Source organism: Ammodytes marinus, assembly GCF_949987685.1.
Source record: "Ammodytes marinus genome assembly, chromosome: 4".
In the NCBI taxonomy this organism is placed as follows: Eukaryota; Metazoa; Chordata; class Actinopteri; order Uranoscopiformes; family Ammodytidae; genus Ammodytes; species Ammodytes marinus.
Window position 1 is genome coordinate 87,666 of NC_137233.1, and position 17,430 is coordinate 105,095.

The 17,430-nt window shown below is 42.5% G+C and overlaps 1 protein-coding gene across 2 annotated transcripts in view; it reads left to right on the forward strand.

The window, feature by feature from the left end:
- Positions 1–17,128, forward strand: part of aldh4a1 (aldehyde dehydrogenase 4 family, member A1) — a 24,767-nt gene extending 7,639 nt beyond the window's left edge. The window contains exons 5-16 of one of the 2 annotated variants that reach the window (XR_013844826.1): positions 2,319–2,474; positions 3,534–3,683; positions 5,803–5,877; positions 7,265–7,452; positions 7,871–7,944; positions 9,864–10,060; positions 10,816–10,863; positions 13,206–13,358; positions 14,136–14,257; positions 14,540–14,658; positions 15,224–15,407; positions 15,819–17,126. Coding sequence is in view for 1 of the 2 variants with exons in the window: in XM_080025706.1 (XP_079881832.1) it covers positions 2,319–2,474; positions 3,534–3,683; positions 5,803–5,877; positions 7,265–7,452; positions 7,871–7,944; positions 9,864–10,060; positions 10,816–10,863; positions 13,206–13,358; positions 14,136–14,257; positions 14,540–14,658; positions 15,224–15,336 (1,395 nt within the window). In the remaining variant the exon portion in view is untranslated. Of the gene's footprint in view, positions 1–2,318; positions 2,475–3,533; positions 3,684–5,802; positions 5,878–7,264; positions 7,453–7,870; positions 7,945–9,863; positions 10,061–10,815; positions 10,864–13,205; positions 13,359–14,135; positions 14,258–14,539; positions 14,659–15,223 lie in introns of both variants that reach the window. The other variant, XM_080025706.1, reaches the window with a different exon arrangement.
- The last annotated feature ends 302 nt before the right edge of the window (positions 17,129–17,430 follow it).

A 17,430-nucleotide genomic window follows, 5' to 3' on the forward strand; every position in this document is an offset into this window, starting at 1 on the left:
GATGGTCTGGTTTGCTGTTACATGTAATTTATGATCATCAGAGGAAATATTTAAAAGTTCCTCGTAGAGACTTTAATAACTGAAGTGTTTGTCTAGTCCAGTGCTTCTCAAATGGTGGGGCGCGTCCCCCCTTTTTTTTTTATAGCAAGCGCGATGTGTGCTTGTGTATGGTCATATCCGCGCGAAAGGCCGCGATTTGCAGTAAATGAATGTCCACATGTGTCTCCAAGTGTCTCTGTAGGCTATTTAAAAAGAAATCAAGCAAGTAGACTAATAATAACATTAATGAATTATTGGTTATCGCATCACAGAAGGCCTATTGGCCTATAATAATAATAAAAACACCACCTTAACTATGGTTACAGTTTAAAAATGTTTTGAATGAAATGCAAACCTCAGTGAATCATTTGCTCTTGTTTCTCTGTCCTGAGATTCACACAGACTGAGCAGTCTTGTTTAAATGTTACAAATTGAGCTAATAAACTGAACTTTGAATTTTTTTGCTGCAGAAGTTATCTCAGCTAATTTTTGTTATCTAATTTGATAATAAGGTGATTGTATGCAGAATGCTCGTGCCAGAAACTCATACAGTGGTTTTGTACAGATAAATTAATAAATAAATATATATTAGCATGTTCTCAACGGTATTTCAATTTAGTGAGGGGGGGCGGAAAAAATTCTGTCCCTTAGGGGGGGGACATGACAGAAAATAATTGAGAACCACTGGTCTAGTCCCTGTGTCTCTAGGATCTGATTAACAGAGCCATGCAGGTTTACAGAGTCTAAGCTGTGTATTAACAGTATATATAAACCAGGTTACAGAGCCTAGGCTGTGTATTAACAGTATATATGAACCAGTTCACAGAGTCTAGGCTGTGTATTAACAGTGTATAAACCAGTTCACAGAGTCTAGGCTGTGTATTAACAGTGTATAAACCAGGTTACAGAGTCTAGGCTGTGTATTAACAGTATATATAAACCAGGTTACAGAGTCTAGGCTGTGTATTAACAGTATATATAAACCAGGTCACAGAGTCTAGGCTGTGTATTAACAGTATATTTACAGAGTCTAGGCTGTGTATTAACAGTATATTCACAGAGTCTAGGCTGTGTATTAACAGTATATATAAACCAGTTTACAGAGCCTAGGCTGTGTATTAACCCTATATCTCTAATAGGATCTTATAAACAGAGCCATCGCGGCGTCAGTAGCAGCCAGGAGAGAGTGGGACATGTTTACAGAGTCTAGGCTGTGTATTAACAGTATATTCACAGAGTCTAGGCTGTGTATTAACAGTATATTTACAGAGCCTAGGCTGTGTATTAACAGTATATTCACAGAGTCTAGGCTGTGTATTAACAGTATATTTACAGAGCCTAGGCTGTGTATTAACAGTATATTCACAGAGTCTAGGCTGTGTATTAACAGTATATTTACAGAGCCTAGGCTGTGTATTAACAAGGCAAGGCAAGGCAATTTTATTTATAGAGCACATTTCAGGCACAGGGCCACTCAAGGTGCTTCACAGGGTTAAAATCAAATAAAGAATACAAATACAAAAAAAAAAGGAACAAATTTAAAACATGGATAAAAATACAACATTTAAATAAAAGAATTAAAACATTTTACCAAAAAAAAAAAAAAAAAAAAAAAAAAAATTACAGGTTAAAAGGGAAACAAGAACGTTTTGAGACCCGATTTAAAAGAGCTGAGAGTCTCAGCGGACCTCAGACTCTCTGGCAGTCCGTTCCAGACATTGGGCGCATAAACGCTGAATGCCGCCTCTCCCTGTTTAGTCCTAGCTCTGGGGACTTTTAACAGTATATTTACAGAGCCTAGGCTGTGTATTAACAGTGTATTCACAGAGCCTAGGCTGTGTATTAACAGTATATATAAACCAGTTTACAGAATCTAGGCTGTGTATTAACACTATATATAAACCAGTTCACAGAGCCTAGGCTGTGTATTAACAGTATATTTACAGAGTCTAGGCTGTGTATTAACAGTGTATTCTCAGAGCCTAGGCTGTGTATTAACAGTGTAGTCACAGAGCCTAGGCTGTGTATTAACAGTATATTTACAGAGTCTAGGCTGTGTATTAACAGTGTATTCACAGAGCCTAGGCTGTGTATTAACAGTGTAGTCACAGAGTCTAGGCTGTGTATTAACAGTGTATTCACAGAGCCTAGGCTGTGTATTAACAGTGTAGTCACAGAGCCTAGGCTGTGTATTAACAGTGTATTCACAGAGCCTAGGCTGTGTATTAACAGTGTATTCACAGAGCCTAGGCTGTGTATTAACAGTATATCTCTAACAGGATCTTATAAACAGAGCGATCGAGGCGTCAGTAGCAGCCCGTAGAGAGTGGGACATGACGCCGGTCCAGGACAGAGCTCAGGTTCTCTTCAGAGCGGCTGACGCCATCGCTGGACCCAAGAGAGCCGAGATCCTGGCCAAGACCATGATCGGACAGGTATGTACTATATATACTATACTACTGGGTTTAAACCTGTTTACAGAGCCTAGGCTGAGTATAAACACTGTGTATATATACTGGCCCTTAGTTTACAGAGTCTAGGCTGAGTATAAACACTATAGAGAGCCGAGATCCTGGCCAAGACCATGATCGGACAGGTAGGTACTCTACTGTACTACTGTGTTTAAACCTGTTTACAGAGCCTAGGCTGAGTATAATCACTGTGTATATATACTGGCCCTTAGTTTACAGAGCCTAGGCTGAGTATTAACACTGTGTATATATACTGGCCCTTAGTTTACAGAGCCTAGGCTGAGTATAATCACTGTGTATATATACTGGCCCTTAGTTTACAGAGCCTAGGCTGAGTATAAACACTGTGTATATATACTGGCCCTTAATTTACAGAGCCTAGGCTGAGTATAAACACTGTGTATATATACTGGCCCTTAGTTCACAGAGCCTAGGCTGAGTATAATCACTGTGTATATATACTGGCCCTTAGTTTACAGAGCCTAGGCTGAGTATAAACAGATTAGGACAGGTAGGTTCACAGAGCCTAGGCTGAGTATTAACACTATAGAGAGAGATCCTGGCCAAGACCATGATAGGACAGGTAACTACACTACAAGACCATGTTTAAAATATTTCATTATTGAAAGCATTTGCATTCCAGACATAGTTTACATCCTAAACTAACAGTGTATTTCTCTGTTCATCACTGTATACTGGATTTAGTTACAGAGTTTACAGAGTCTAGGTTGTGTATTGACAGTATATTCACAGAGTCTAGGCTGTGTATAAACACTATCCTAGGCTGTGTATTAACAGTATATTCACAGAGTCTAGGCTGTGTATAAACAGTGTAGTCACAGAGTCTAGGCTGTGTATAAACACTATCCTAGGCTGTGTATTAACAGTATATTCACAGAGTCTAGGCTGTGTATAAACACTATCCTAGGCTGTGTATTAACAGTATATTCACAGAGTCTAGGCTGTGTATAAACACTATCCTAGGCTGTGTATTAACAGTGTAATTCTCTCTCGGACCACCAGGGGAAGACGGTGGTGCAGGCAGAGATCGACGCGGCTCCGGAGCTCATTGACTTCTTCAGGTTCAACGCTAAACACGCGATAGAGCTGGAAAGCAGCCAACCTCTGGACTCTGAGGGAAGCACCAACACCATGCTGTATAGAGGGTTAGAGGTAAGACAGGCAGACAGACAGACAGACAGACAGACAGACAGACCCAGCCTCTGGACTCTGAGGGCAGCACCAACACCATGCTGTATAGAGGGTTAGAGGTAAGACAGGCAGGCAGACAGACAGACAGACAGACAGACAGACAGACAGACAGACAGACAGACAGGCAGAGAGACAGACAGACAGACAGACAGACAGACAGACAGGCAGAGAGACAGAGAGACAGAGAGACAGACAGGCAGAGAGACAGACAGACAGCCTCTGGACTCTGAGGGCAGCACCAACACCATGCTGTATAGAGGGTTAGAGGTAAGAGAGACAGCCAGCCACTGGACTCTGAGGGCAGCACCAATACTATGATCTATAGAGGACTGGAGGTAAGACAGACAGACAGGCAGACAGACAGACAGGCAGACAGGCAGACAGGCAGACAGGCAGACAGACAGGCAGACAGACAGACAGACAGCCAGCCACTGGACTCTGAGGGCAGCACCAATACTATGCTGTATAGGGGACTGGAGGTAAGACGGGCAGAGAGACAGACAGGCAGACAGGCAGACAGACATGCATAAACACACACAGACACAATGTCATGATACTTGCTAGTATGCTAGTATGCAGGTGAAGTATGCAAGTCTATTGTGCAAGTGTAGTATGCAAGTCTAGTATGGGAGGACATTAGTAGGCTGTTTCACAGCCTTGGGCTTAAAATGTGTAGAGTCTTGAAAAACTTGAAAGTGCAGGAACAGTATACAAGGGCACAAGTTTAGTATGCAAGGGCACACATGTAGCATGCAAGGGTACACATTAAGTAGTAAGGGTACAAGTTTAGTATGCAAGGGCAGGAATTTAGTATGCAAGGGCACAAGTTAAGGGTACATATTTAGTATGCAAGGGCACGAGTTAAGTATGCCAGAGCACGAGTTAAGTATGCAAGGGCACGAGTTAAGTATGCAAGGGCACGAGTTAAGGGTACATATTTAGTATGCAAGGGCACGAGTTAAGTATGCAAGGGCACGAGTTAAGGGTACATATTTAGTATGCAAAGGCATGAGTTAAGTATGCCAGCGCACGAGTTAAGTATGCAAGGGCACGAGTTAAGTATGCAAGGGCACGAGTTAAGGGTACATATTTAGTATGCAAAGGCATGAGTTAAGTATGCCAGCGCACGAGTTAAGTATGCAAGGGCACGAGTTAAGTATGCAAGGGCACGAGTTAAGGGTACATATTTAGTATGCAAAGGCATGAGTTAAGTATGCCAGCGCACGAGTTAAGTATGCAAGGGCACGAGTTAAGTATGCAAGGGCACGAGTTAAGGGCACATATTTAGTATGCAAGGGCACGAGTTAAGTATGCAAGGGCACGAGTTAAGGGCACATATTTAGTATGCAAGGGCACGAGTTAAGTATGCAAGGGCACAAGTTAAGGGTACATATTTAGTATGCAAGGGCACGAGTTTAGTATACAAGGGCACAAGTTTAGTATGCAAGTTTAGTAGGCAAGTCTAGTATGCAAGTGCACATTGAAACTTTAAACTTTGTTGAATCTTGAATGGACGGCTCACCTCCTGGTCTGTCTGCTCCACAGCCTGCAGGACAGTCACAATATGACTTCACACAATGTGGCATCACTCACTCACTCACTCACTCACTCACTCACTCACTCACTCACTCACTCACTCACTCACTCACTCACTCACTCACTCACTCACTCACTCACTCACTCACTCACTCACTCACTCACTCACTCACTCACTCACTCACTCACTCACTCACTCACTCACTCACACTCACTCACTCACTCACTCACTCACTCACTCACTCACTCACTCACTCACTCACTCACTCACTCACTCACTCACTCACTCACTCACTCACTCACTCACTCACTCACTCACTCACTCTGTGTGTGTGTGTGTGTGTGTGTGTGTGTGTGTGTGTGTCTATGTATATATGTGTGTGTGTGTGTGTGTGTGTGTGTGTGTGTGTGTGTGTGTGTGTGTGTGTGTGTGTGTGTGTGTGTGTGTGTGTGTGTGTGTGTGTGTGTGTGTGTGTGTGTGTGTGTGTGTGTGTGTGTGTGTGTGTGTGTGTGTGTGTGTGTGTGTGTGTGTGTGTGTCCTCAGGGCTTTGTAGCAGCTGTGTCTCCGTTTAACTTCACTGCTATTGGAGGAAACCTGGCCGGAACTCCAGCTCTGATGGTGAGTGAGTGACAGCTCTGATGGTGAGTGAGTGACAGCTCTGATGGTGAGTGAGTGACAGCTCTGATGGTGAGTGAGTGACAGCTCTGATGGTGAGTGAGTGACAGCTCTGATGGTGAGTGAGTGACAGCTCTGATGGTGAGTGAGTGACAGCTCTGATGGTGAGTGAGTGACAGCTCTGATGGTGAGTGAGTGACAGCTCTGATGGTGAGTGAGTGACAGCTCTGATGGTGAGTGAGTGACAGCTCTGATGGTGAGTGAGTGACAGCTCTGATGCTCCAAATCTCTGGAACAAACTCCCAGAGAACTTGAGGTCTGCTGCAACTCTCAGCTCCTTTAAATTGAGTCTGAAGACTTTTCTGTTTCCATTTTAACCTGTACTTTTTATTATATTTAAATGTTTTATTTCTATTCACTCGGTTTTCTAATGTGTTTTATGTATTCTAATCTTGCCCCTGTAAAGCACTTTGAAAGGCCTTGTGTCTGAATTGTGCTGTAGAAATAAACTTGCCTTGCCTTTGTGCAGATCAAACCACTGTGATACTTTACCCTCTGTACAACTGTGTGGGTACATTCTTTATTTTATAATTTATTTATTTTTTATTTTATTTATTTTTAAATCTCACCGGCTCAATTGGTTTCTTTTGCGTTTTTCCTCTGTATGTATATTTAAAGGCTTGAAAAAAGCTAGAGTTCATAATACAAAATAATAAAAACAAGCGCAGCCATAAGTCTAGCAGAGCACCAGAGCCAGTTGAGCTGATGTATAAACTCTGTGTGTTTAGCTAGGGTTAGCGTTAGCAGCCAATAAGAACGGAGAATCGGAGCCTCGCTCTGATTGGTCAAAGTGTACATGAGCCGTGGCAATTTCTGCGGGCGGCCCACAGAGGCAGGGCAGAGCAAAGTGATGAGGAGATATTCTCAGACCACTTCACCTACATATAGCTGAACGGCTAATATGACAAGTTACCCACCAGCTTTAAGATAGGAAGTTTCTGCAATTCGGCCCCTGGAGAATATATTGGGTTAGATATAGAGTTATATTGTATTTTTGAGCTGAAAGTCTCCATCTCTCCAGGGGTTAGCATTAGCGGTTAGCTTTGTCTCCATCTCTCCAGGGCAAGGCAAGTTTATTTATATAGCACAATTCAGACACAAGGCCACTCAAAGTGCTTTACATGGGCAAGATTAGAATACATAAAACACATTATAAAACATTTAAAAGCGAACAAAAGAAGCAAATAGAATAAAAAGTGCAGGTTAAAATGGAAACAAAAAAGTCTTTAGACTTGATTTAAAAGAACTGAGAGTTGCAGCAGACCTCAAGTTCTCTGGGAGTTTGTTCCAGATTTTTGGTGCATAAAAACTAAAAGCTCCATCTCTCCAGGGGAACGTGGTGCTGTGGAAGCCCAGTGACGCGGCCCTGTCCTCCAGCTACGCCGTGTACAGAGTCCTGAGGGAGAGCGGGCTGCCTCCCAACATCATCCAGTTTCTCCCCGCCGACGGGCCTGTGTTTGGGGACGCGGTCACCTCCTCCCCCCACCTGGCTGCCATCAACTTCACCGGCAGCGTACCGTAAGAGAGTGTGTGTGTGTGTGTGTGTGTGTGTGTGTGTGTGTGTGTGTGTGTGTGTGTGTGTGTGTGTGTGTGTGTGTGTGTGTTTAACTGTGTGTGCCTGTGTGTGTTTGTTTAACTGCCTCTGTGTTTGTGTGTGTGTGTGTGTTTAACTGTGTGTGTTTAACTGTGTGTGTGTGTTTAACTGCCTCTGTGTGTGTGTGTGTGTGTGTGTGTGTTTAACTGTGTGTGTGTGTTTAACTGCCTCTGTGTGTGTGTGTGTGTTTAACTGCCTCTGTGTGTATGTGTGTGTGTCTGTGTGTGTGTTTAACTGTGTGTGTGTGTGTGTGTAACTGCCTCTGTGTCTGTGTGTGTGTGTTTAACTGTGTGTGTGTGTGTGTGTGTGTGTGTGTTTAACTGTGTGTGTGTGTGCTTGCAGGACCTTCAAGCGTCTGTGGAAGCAGGTTGCTCAGAACCTGGACACGTACAAGAACTTCCCCAGACTGGCCGGAGGTGAGATGTTTAAAGAGCTGGATGGTGTCGGATTCTTTTAGTATTTAAAGGGGCAGTGTGTAATATGACATCATCAAGAAAGTTCTACAAAGTTCTAGAATGCAACGCTCCCTGGGTAACCCCACCCCTTTAGAATAATAACAGAAGCTACAGTGGCCTTCAAGGACAAGAACAATTCTAAATTCTAAACAATGCACCTGATGACATTCCAAAAACATGGATGCCTCCATAAGACCTGCCTGCTCAATGTACAAAATGTAATATTAATATTTGTAATTCTCCGCTCAGGAGGATAATTCAGATTATTGGCAGAGGTGATTTTACACCAATGAGGACATATTGATGAATGAGGATATTGATTTTCACGAATAAATTACTTGAAATGTTACACAGTGTCCCTTTAACTTTATTTTTATTAATGAAGTGATGCGGTGAATGACAACGCAGTTAGAGACATGATTAAAAACAGTATTGTGTGTGTGTGGGACAAGAGCACGGGAACACATTTGGGACAGAGACAAGACAACCTAAAGAATAATAAAAAATAAATAAAAATGAGTGTATTATAGGGGAGAACGGGGTAATTTGTCACATGGGTTGGATGTCACATTCGTTATATCTCGCCACCAGAGCGCGCTAGCTCTGAAATGTTGATATAAAAAAGGTCCAGAATTGGGATCAGAGGTCACATACATAGACTTCCTTGGAGGAAGACAGCTGCATTTCAGGTGAGAGGATGTTTTGTGTTTTTCATGTCAAATTCCAAATATTTTGCTTCTCAGTATTTTTCTTCTAGGCTTTTACACAATGGGTTTATAACAAAACACTTGTTACCCTCAGAAAGTGTGGAGGGTAAACTATAGTTTAGATTGTGGTTAGCAAGCTAATTAGTTGTCAGATGGTTGTTGGCCTTGATGCTAGCAAGAAATTCAAGTTGGGGTTGGTCGTCAAATTTTTTGGGGGGTTGGTTGTCACATGTTATCTCAAGGCTGCAGCCAGAAAAGGAACCCAATAACGAAATAAATTGTCAAGCTGTATCCTCACTGACACCCCAGAGAAGGAAAGAATAGAGCAGGAAAAGGCAGCTAGCAAGCAAAAGAAAAAAGGGCAACAAAATCAAAATCCCAAACTAGACCAGCTGCCAAGGCTACAGAACGTTATGTAGACCTATTTGTCAACTTGACAATGCAATTAAACATTCAAATTTGGTTCTGCCTCCTTGCCTTCTTTTTAAGATTTTTCCCATTAAGATAACATTGTGACAAACAACCCCATATTGTGTGACAACCGACCCCTTGATGGGGTTGGTTGTCACAATGTGTCAGAGTGTCTTTGATGGTAAATTACTTCTTCATTACAATAAGTTGGAAAAAAAGAGAGACACACATTTCTAGCCAACACCTTAAGCTTCAATTTAATGTAGGAATGGCTATTGACAGATGTTTTGGTGATGAGCAATTCTCACTAGAGTAAAAAGTGTGCCTACTTACCCCGTTCTCCCCTACATATAATAAATAGAAAACAGAAATAAACTAGCAGTAGTTCATTGGATATTGAAATAATGTATGTTGATGTTGTTAAAAGGCTGTGTGTGTGTGTGTGTCTGTCTGTCTGTGTGTCTGTCTGTCTGTGTGTCTGTCTGTCTGTCTGTCTGTGTGTCTGTCTGTCTGTCTGTCTGTCTGTCTGTCTGTCTGTCTGTCTGTCTGTGTGTCTGTCTGTCTGTCTGTCTGTCTGTCTGTCTGTCTGTCTGTCTGTCTGTGTGTCTGTCTGTCTGTCTGTGTGTCTGTCTGTCTGTCTGTGTGTGTGATATTATTATTTTATTTGAAAAATGTCACTTTTTTTTTTTTTTTCCTTTCTGTTTGTAATGTTGTAATCTATCTGACCGTAATAATCTAAACTAACCTGGAGGATCTTTCCAGAGTGCGGCGGTAAGAACTTCCACTTCGTGCACGGCTCGGCGTGCGTGGAGAGCGTGGTGAAGGGGACGGTCCGCTCTGCCTTCGAGTACGGAGGACAGAAGTGTTCGGCCTGCTCCAGGATGTACGTCCCAGACTCTCTGTGGCCCGAGGTCAAGAGGGGGCTGCTGGACATTCACCAGGGCATCAGGGTGGGGGATGTGAGTATGATGGACAGACAGGCTTAATACAGACAGACAGACAGGCTTAATACAGAGACAGACAGGCTTAATACAGACAGACAGGCTTAATATAGACAGACAGACAGACAGACAGACAGGCTTATTACAGGCTTATACAGGCTTCAATTAAAAGTTATACAGGCTATTTTAATAAGCTTAGGTCTCTCCCCATTTGTTAGTAATGTCTGTATTTGTTATATCTATCTTTACTTTCTTTCATTATGTTTTTTAATTTTCTATTGTTATATATATTTTTTCCAAGGATTGTGCAATATTTATTTAATTTAAATGTTTTATTTCTATTCATATTTCTCATTAGCTTTTTCTAATGTCTATTCTATACTTGATGTATTTTAATCTTGATGTATTTCTTGCCCCTGTAAAGCACTTTGAATGGCCTTGTGTGTGTGTGTGTGTGTCTGTGTGTGTGTGTGTGTGTGTGTGTGTGTGTGTGTGTGTGTGTGTGTGTGTGTGTGTGTGTGTGTGTGTGTGTGTGTGTGTGTGTGTGTGTGTGTGTGTCTGTGTAAAGCACTTTGAATGGCCTTGTGTCTGAACTGTGCGGTAGAGATAACCTTGCGTTGCATTACAGCTGTTTGCTCCAGGCCTTTCAGGACCCGAAGCTTTAAATATAAAGGAACAAAGAAAAATGTTTTCAATAGAATAATTGAGATGATAATAATCTTCGACTAGTTCCAGAGTATCATGATGATCAGCTTGTGTCTCCTCCTCCTCAGCCTGTGGAAGACTTCAGCACCTTCTTCTCTGCTGTCATCGACGATAAGGTCAGTTCAGAGACAACTGGTCTAATGTTAACCCTCCTCCACCAGAGTGTGTGTGTGTGTGTGTGTGTGTGTGTGTGTGTGTGTGTGTGTGAGAGTGAGTGAGTGAGTGAGTGAGTGTGTGTGTGTGTGTGTGTGTGTGTGTGTGTGTGTGTGTGTGTGTGTGTGTGTGTGTGTGTGTGTGTGTGTGTGTGTGTGTGTGTGTGTGTGTGTGTGTGTGTGTGTGTGTGTGTGTGTGTGTGTGTGTGTGTGTGTGTGTGTGTTTTACAGTCTGTGTGTGTGTGAGAGAGTGAGAGTGTGTGTGTCTCTATGTGTGTGTGTGTTTGTTACAGTCTGTGTGTGTCTGTCTGTCTGTCTGTGTGTCTGTGTGTGTCTGTGTTTGTTTGTTACAGTGTGTGTGTATGTGTGTGTGTGTGTGTGTGTGTGTGTGTGTGTCAGAGATGGAAATTAACTTTTTTGCCTACCAGCCACTGTGGCAGGTAGATTTAAAAATCTACCAGCCACTCATCTTTTTTACCAGCCACTTTTTATACGCAATATCTTTTTTAATATATGCGTTAATGTTAAACAATACAATAGTAAGAATAGCTAATAAAAGTGTTTTTCATACAAATGTTTTCCATCAGAAGTGATTTGTACTGTTAGTAGGTGCTACCAAGGAACTGAGTTGCAAATGAAATGGTACACTCTTACTATATATGATACACAATACACGCCATCTTTATTTCAAAACATTTTATAATTGAACTCCATATATACTCTGGGTTCAATGCAACTTTTTTTCCCAACTGGCCCGCTTAGCCAATAGATCCGAGTTTTACTGGCCCCTTGTATATTTTCACTGGCCCTGCAGACACCTTTTTTTCATCATTTAGTCAATAATTATAATACAGTATTGAAGTTACCTTTAGATTTATTTTTTCTTTTTAGTTAATGATATGAAATGTTGATATTGTTTATCACTTTCTCCATATGCATTAGGGATGTGAATGTGTCGACACATTGACCGGTTTTCCACTTGCGCTCAAGTCGAATTTAAAAATAGAAATCTGAAAATCAGGGAGTTATGCCGTTTTATTAATGGGAGATGTCACCGTGTCACGTCTGGTCGTGAGCGCGCTGCAGGAGCGTCACTTCTGCATGAAGTAATCAGCTACACATAAGAGTCCGGTGTGGGACCATTTTTTCACTGTTGATAAAAAACAGTGCAGTGCAAAAGATGCAGCATAATGTTAAACGCTAGTCTGAGACTATGACGTTAAATCATCTAGAAACACACGATGCCTTCGTCCGAGCAAAGCAGCGTTTCACCGTGAGATCTCTAGTGAGTGCGCGAGCCACCGCACGGGGAAGAACTCTGTGGTTTGAGGCTCAAATAATAACCGGGGGTATTCTCCCCGTTAGCGATGTCGATGGGAAAGGCTTCCCTGTTTGTATGCGATCTGATTGTATGTCTCGAGCCTTAAATACAAAGCCATGTCGGCAAACTGACTGCGCGACTCAAGGGACTGTATGTGAGCCGAATCCCTCCGTTAGTTTCTGTTTCAGCCGACACAATTAAAATCACCTCTAAGCACGGACAGCGTTTAAATAAAGCATCTCATTTGTATTACCATTAGGGCTTTGATGCAAATACTGTAACAACGGCGGCAGCTCTGCTGCTTAAAGGAAAAGCGCAGTTTTCACTTTATTTTCAGCACCTCAACCTCTGCTTTGGGAAGAAAAAAAGGGGCAAAGTAAGTCGATTGATTTGTCGACTTATGCCTCCACACGTTAACTCACAGATAGTATTTCCTCGCGGAGCGGATCGCGCCGTAGTTCAGTTCGGCTAGAAAGGCAAAAAGAAACTGTTGAACTGTGTAGCGCCCTGTCATCATGTTCATGACGAATGTATTAAATATGCAAATTAGATCGGACCTGACTGGAAAGTATTACCCGACACAGTGGCGGGTGAAGTGACACAATTTACACGCCAGCACGGAAATCTACCCGCATTTGGCGTGTGGCGGGTGTTAATTTCCATCCCTGGTGTGTGTGTGAGAGAGAGAGAAACCTCTTGGTCTTCTGTTGGTATTATTTCTACTGAGGCAAATCAGGAACCAGCTCTTAGCTATTCCACCGTGAGAGAACCTGTGTGTCTGTGTCTGTGTGTGTCTCTCTCTTTGTCTCTGTGTGTGTGTGTCTCTCTCTTTGTCTCTGTGTGTGTGTGTGTGTGTGTGTGTGTGTGTGTGTGTGTGTGTGTGTGTGTGTGTGTGTAACCAGCTGTGAACTGAGCCCTGGTTTGCGTTGGTGTTAAACGGTTCATGTGAGGCAGCAGTGTAACCTCTGTGCTCCTCTGTTTCCAGTCGTTTGCCCGGATCAAGAGGTGGCTGGACCACGCCAAGTCTTCCCCCAACCTGAGGGTCCTCGCTGGGGGGAACTGTGACGACAGTAAGGGATACTTTGTGGAGCCCACCATCATCCAAAGCACCGACCCTAAGGACCCCATCATGAGCGAGGTACACAGGGTCTAAAGATGGAGGCAGTGTCAAGTAGTTCAAACTAGCACCTAACATCAACAGAAAAACCATACTGCTACTAGAAAAACTCTATTTGTTCTGTTTAAGAAACGTTAAATATGTCAACACCGTCAGATGTAAAAAAAAAAAAAAATGTGTGGCCTCTATCAGTTTTGGTGAATATTTGTGATCACTATACATCTCATGGGTCTAGCATGTGGTCATAGCCTGTGTGTCTCACTCTTATAGGAGATCTTTGTGCCTGTGTGTCTAATAGAAGATCTTTGTGCCTGTGTGTCTCACTCTTATAGCAGATCTTTGTTCCTCTGTGTGAGAGAGAGAGAGAGAGAGAGACAGAGAGAGAGAGAGAGAGACAGAGAGAGAGAGAGAGACAGAGAGAGAGAGAGAGAGAGAGAGAGAGAGAGAGAGAGAGAGACTCTGACTCTGTGTCTAACAGCAGATATTTGTGCCTGTGTGTCTCACTCTTATAGGAGATCTTTGTGCCTGTGTGTCTAATAGCAGATCTTTGTGCCTGTGTGTCTAATAGCAGATCTTTGTGCCTGTGTGTCTAATAGAAGATCTTTGTGCCTGTGTGTCTAATAGCAGATCTTTGTGCCTGTGTGTCTAATAGAAGATCTTTGTGCCTGTGTGTCTAATAGCAGATCTTTGTGCCTGTGTGTCTAATAGCAGATCTTTGTTCCTGTGTGTCTAATAGCAGATCTTTGTTCCTGTGTGTCTAATAGAAGATCTTTGTGCCTGTGTGTCTCACTCTTATAGGAGATCTTTGGGCCCGTTCTGGCCGTTTACGTTTATCCAGAGAAGGACTACAAAGAAGTTCTTCAGCTGATTGACAACACGTCACCGTTCGCCCTGACAGGAGCTGTGTTCGCCCAGGACCAGTAAGACTAGTGTGTGTGTGTGTCTGTGTGTGTGTGTCTGTGTCTATGTGTGTGTGAGTGTGTGTGTGTCTGTCTGTCTGTCTCTGTGTGTCTCTGTCTGTGTGTGTGTGTGTAAGACTAGTCTGTCCTGTGTGTGTGTCTGTCTGTCTGTGTAGTCTGTCTTTTTAGCTGCATGTTTGTAGGTTAGTGTTTGAGCTTACTGCTACAGCTATGGAGTCCCTTTGGAAAAGCCTGATACACACACACACACACACACACAAAGTGACTGTGTGTGTGTTGCAGGACTGTGATTGACGAGGCAGCTAAAGTCTTGAGGAATGCTGCAGGAAACTACTACGTCAACGATAAATCCACCGGCTCCATCGTGGCCCAGCAGCCGTTTGGGGGCGCCAGGGCCTCAGGTAAGAGTTGGTCCTCTGTGTGTGTGTGTGTGTGTGTGTGTGTGTGTGTGTGTGTGTGTGTGTGTGTGTGAGAGTGAGTGAGTGAGTGAGTGTGTGTGTGTGTAAGCAGAGAAGTTTAAACAGATATGTCAGCCTTTCCTGGACTATATAACAGTACTGAAGGGACCTACATGACACCTCGTTGACTTTTTATTTCTGCTTAACATTTACCTTTAGTTTAAACAATGTCCTTAGAAACCTGTAAAGTAGAGTACGCCATGTTAAAAACCTGTAAAGTAGAGTACGCCATGTTAGTTATTTATTTTATTTGTGTGTTAACTTTTCCAGTTGTGTGTTTGTGTTCTTTTAAAAATAATCCAAAAATAAGGTATTAAAAAAATAAAAGGCCTGTCCAGAGCACTACTGAAACCTGGACAGAGAGGGGTGAACCGTTATCTTTGAGGAAGAAATGTGGTCGGAGAGAAATCTTTAATGATCATTTGTGTTTGTTCTTTAAATGATGAAAGTCTTAAATAAATGAAGTGAACTGTGGTCTGTGTCTGTGTGGCCTTCCCTCTCCCTCCAGGCACCAATGACAAGCCAGGCGGACCACACTACGTCCTGAGGTGGACTTCTCCTCAGGTGGTGAAGCAGACCTATGTTCCCCTGACGGAGTGGAAGTACCCTTATATGGGCTGAGCCTTATATGGGCTGAGCCTCCTGTCCAATCAGAGCCCTCCGTCCACACGCAGCAACAACACATTGGTTGCGTTCCGAATCTCATACTGTTTATTTTTTCTATTCTACATACTACATCCGACGATAAAAAGAATCTAGTTAGGATGCAGTAGGCATACTATTGGGACATACTTTTCTCTCTTATTTCATCATAACATTGCGCCTTGATCTTGCCTCTTGCTTTTATATCCGTCGCATCCCCGTTTGTTTTCATATGGAGGCTTCGTCGATGTGACGTCACTTCACGTGCGCACTGGATTGTGGGTCAGAATCGCCCAAATAGGATGCACTTTTCAACACTAACAATCTTGGCCGCATGAAGTAGGACATCCGGGTACTTCTAACCATCCTAAATCTGGCCACAAGAATCGGGACATCCTAAATCTTTTTTCTACATACTATATAGTAGAAAGTATGCGATTCGGAACGCAACCATTGAAAAGGCTCCGTCCGTCTCTGCACTAGAATGTTTCTGAGGACGTCATCAAGCCCTGCACACTCAGCTGACCTCCTCTCACTGCTTTGTAATCTGAATCAAAGTCCAGCTCAAACATTTTATTAATATTTTGAGTGTTTTTTTAAAATCTCTTAATGTAAAAGAATCAGTGTTTCTGAATCATGAATGGTTTCTGCTTGTCCTGCTCTCCTGTCTCGGGAAAACTAAACATCTTTTATCTGCTGACGTCGGCGTTTTGAACTGAGGGGAATTATGTTTGTGTGAATGGATCATGAAGATAATCTCTGGCTGCAGCCCTCCAGCAAACTAAAACATATCAGGTCAATATCACAATATAAAAAGTGTTCTTCTATGAGCACCACTGTTTCTAATGTGCTAGTTCTAACAGTTTTATGAGTCTAAATAAATGATAATCATTTTAGAATGTGTGTGTTAAAGCGCTAGTGTCCTGGGGCTGTAGTAACAGGTGAGGTGTACCTGAGAGGCAGACTGAGTCCTTATGAGGACTGACGGCTCCAGCAGATATCTGCACTTGAATCCAAGTTGCTGTGAAACGTTAACGTCAAACTGCTGATGTTAATGTTAACTGTTGAAAGGTCAAAGCTCTGGACCGGTCACTCAGGGTTAGTTGGTCTTTTATAAACTCTTTGAGGTCTGTTCTGTATTTTCATCTTTTGCCTCAAACTAAAGATTCATTCTATTTTCAGAAGATGTCTGCCTTAGTAACTCTGTACATTCACAAAGCTACGTTTTGACAATAAATATAAAATTATGAACATCAAAATGTGCTTTTTTAGATTCTTTCTTATGGCTGGTTAGGTGCTGGTCCACACTTACCCCTTTCACACCAACCTTCTGGTTCATTGTTCCACATTTGGACAAATCTTGACATTGGGTTTACTCTTCATATTCTTGGATGAATGAGGGTCAACCACAGAATCTTTGTATCCTTATTGATAGGAGGAAACTTATATGAAAACAGGGCTCTGCATTTATTACACAACACATTCACAGATCAAATGTTTAGAGATACAAACCTAATATATTCAGTCAACTACATGTTATATTGTGTTGACTGTATTCATGTAACCTAACATTAATAATGTCATATGCACATTAACAATTACAGCAGCAGTCATTGGCAAAGACATTCTTAAGTCCCAGGCTCCTCTCAACAATGTGATATAGAAGAAGAAGAAAACGTGAAGAGAGCAACACCTGAGACACAAATAAACCCAACAGTAGAGCAAGGACACAGTGCAGATTAAAGTGTAGAGTTAAGGTGCATCTTATAAGTAAATTGAGAATGCAAAATGAAATGAACTAAATGTAGACTAAATAGAATACTGTGGGTGTAAATGGCATTAAAAGATAACTAGTGAAATAGGATACTGTTCATGTAATAGAATAATGTTCTATAGGGAGAGGGCAGTGTGGAGGGTGAGGGGATGGCTTCGTCTGTGGACCTGTTTGCCCTGTGTGTGAACTGAGAGAGAGAGAGAGAGAGAGAGAGAGAGAGAGAGAGAGAGAGAGAGAGAGAGAGAGAGAGAGAGAGAGAGAGAGAGAGAGAGAGAGAGAGAGAGAGAGAGAGAGAGAGA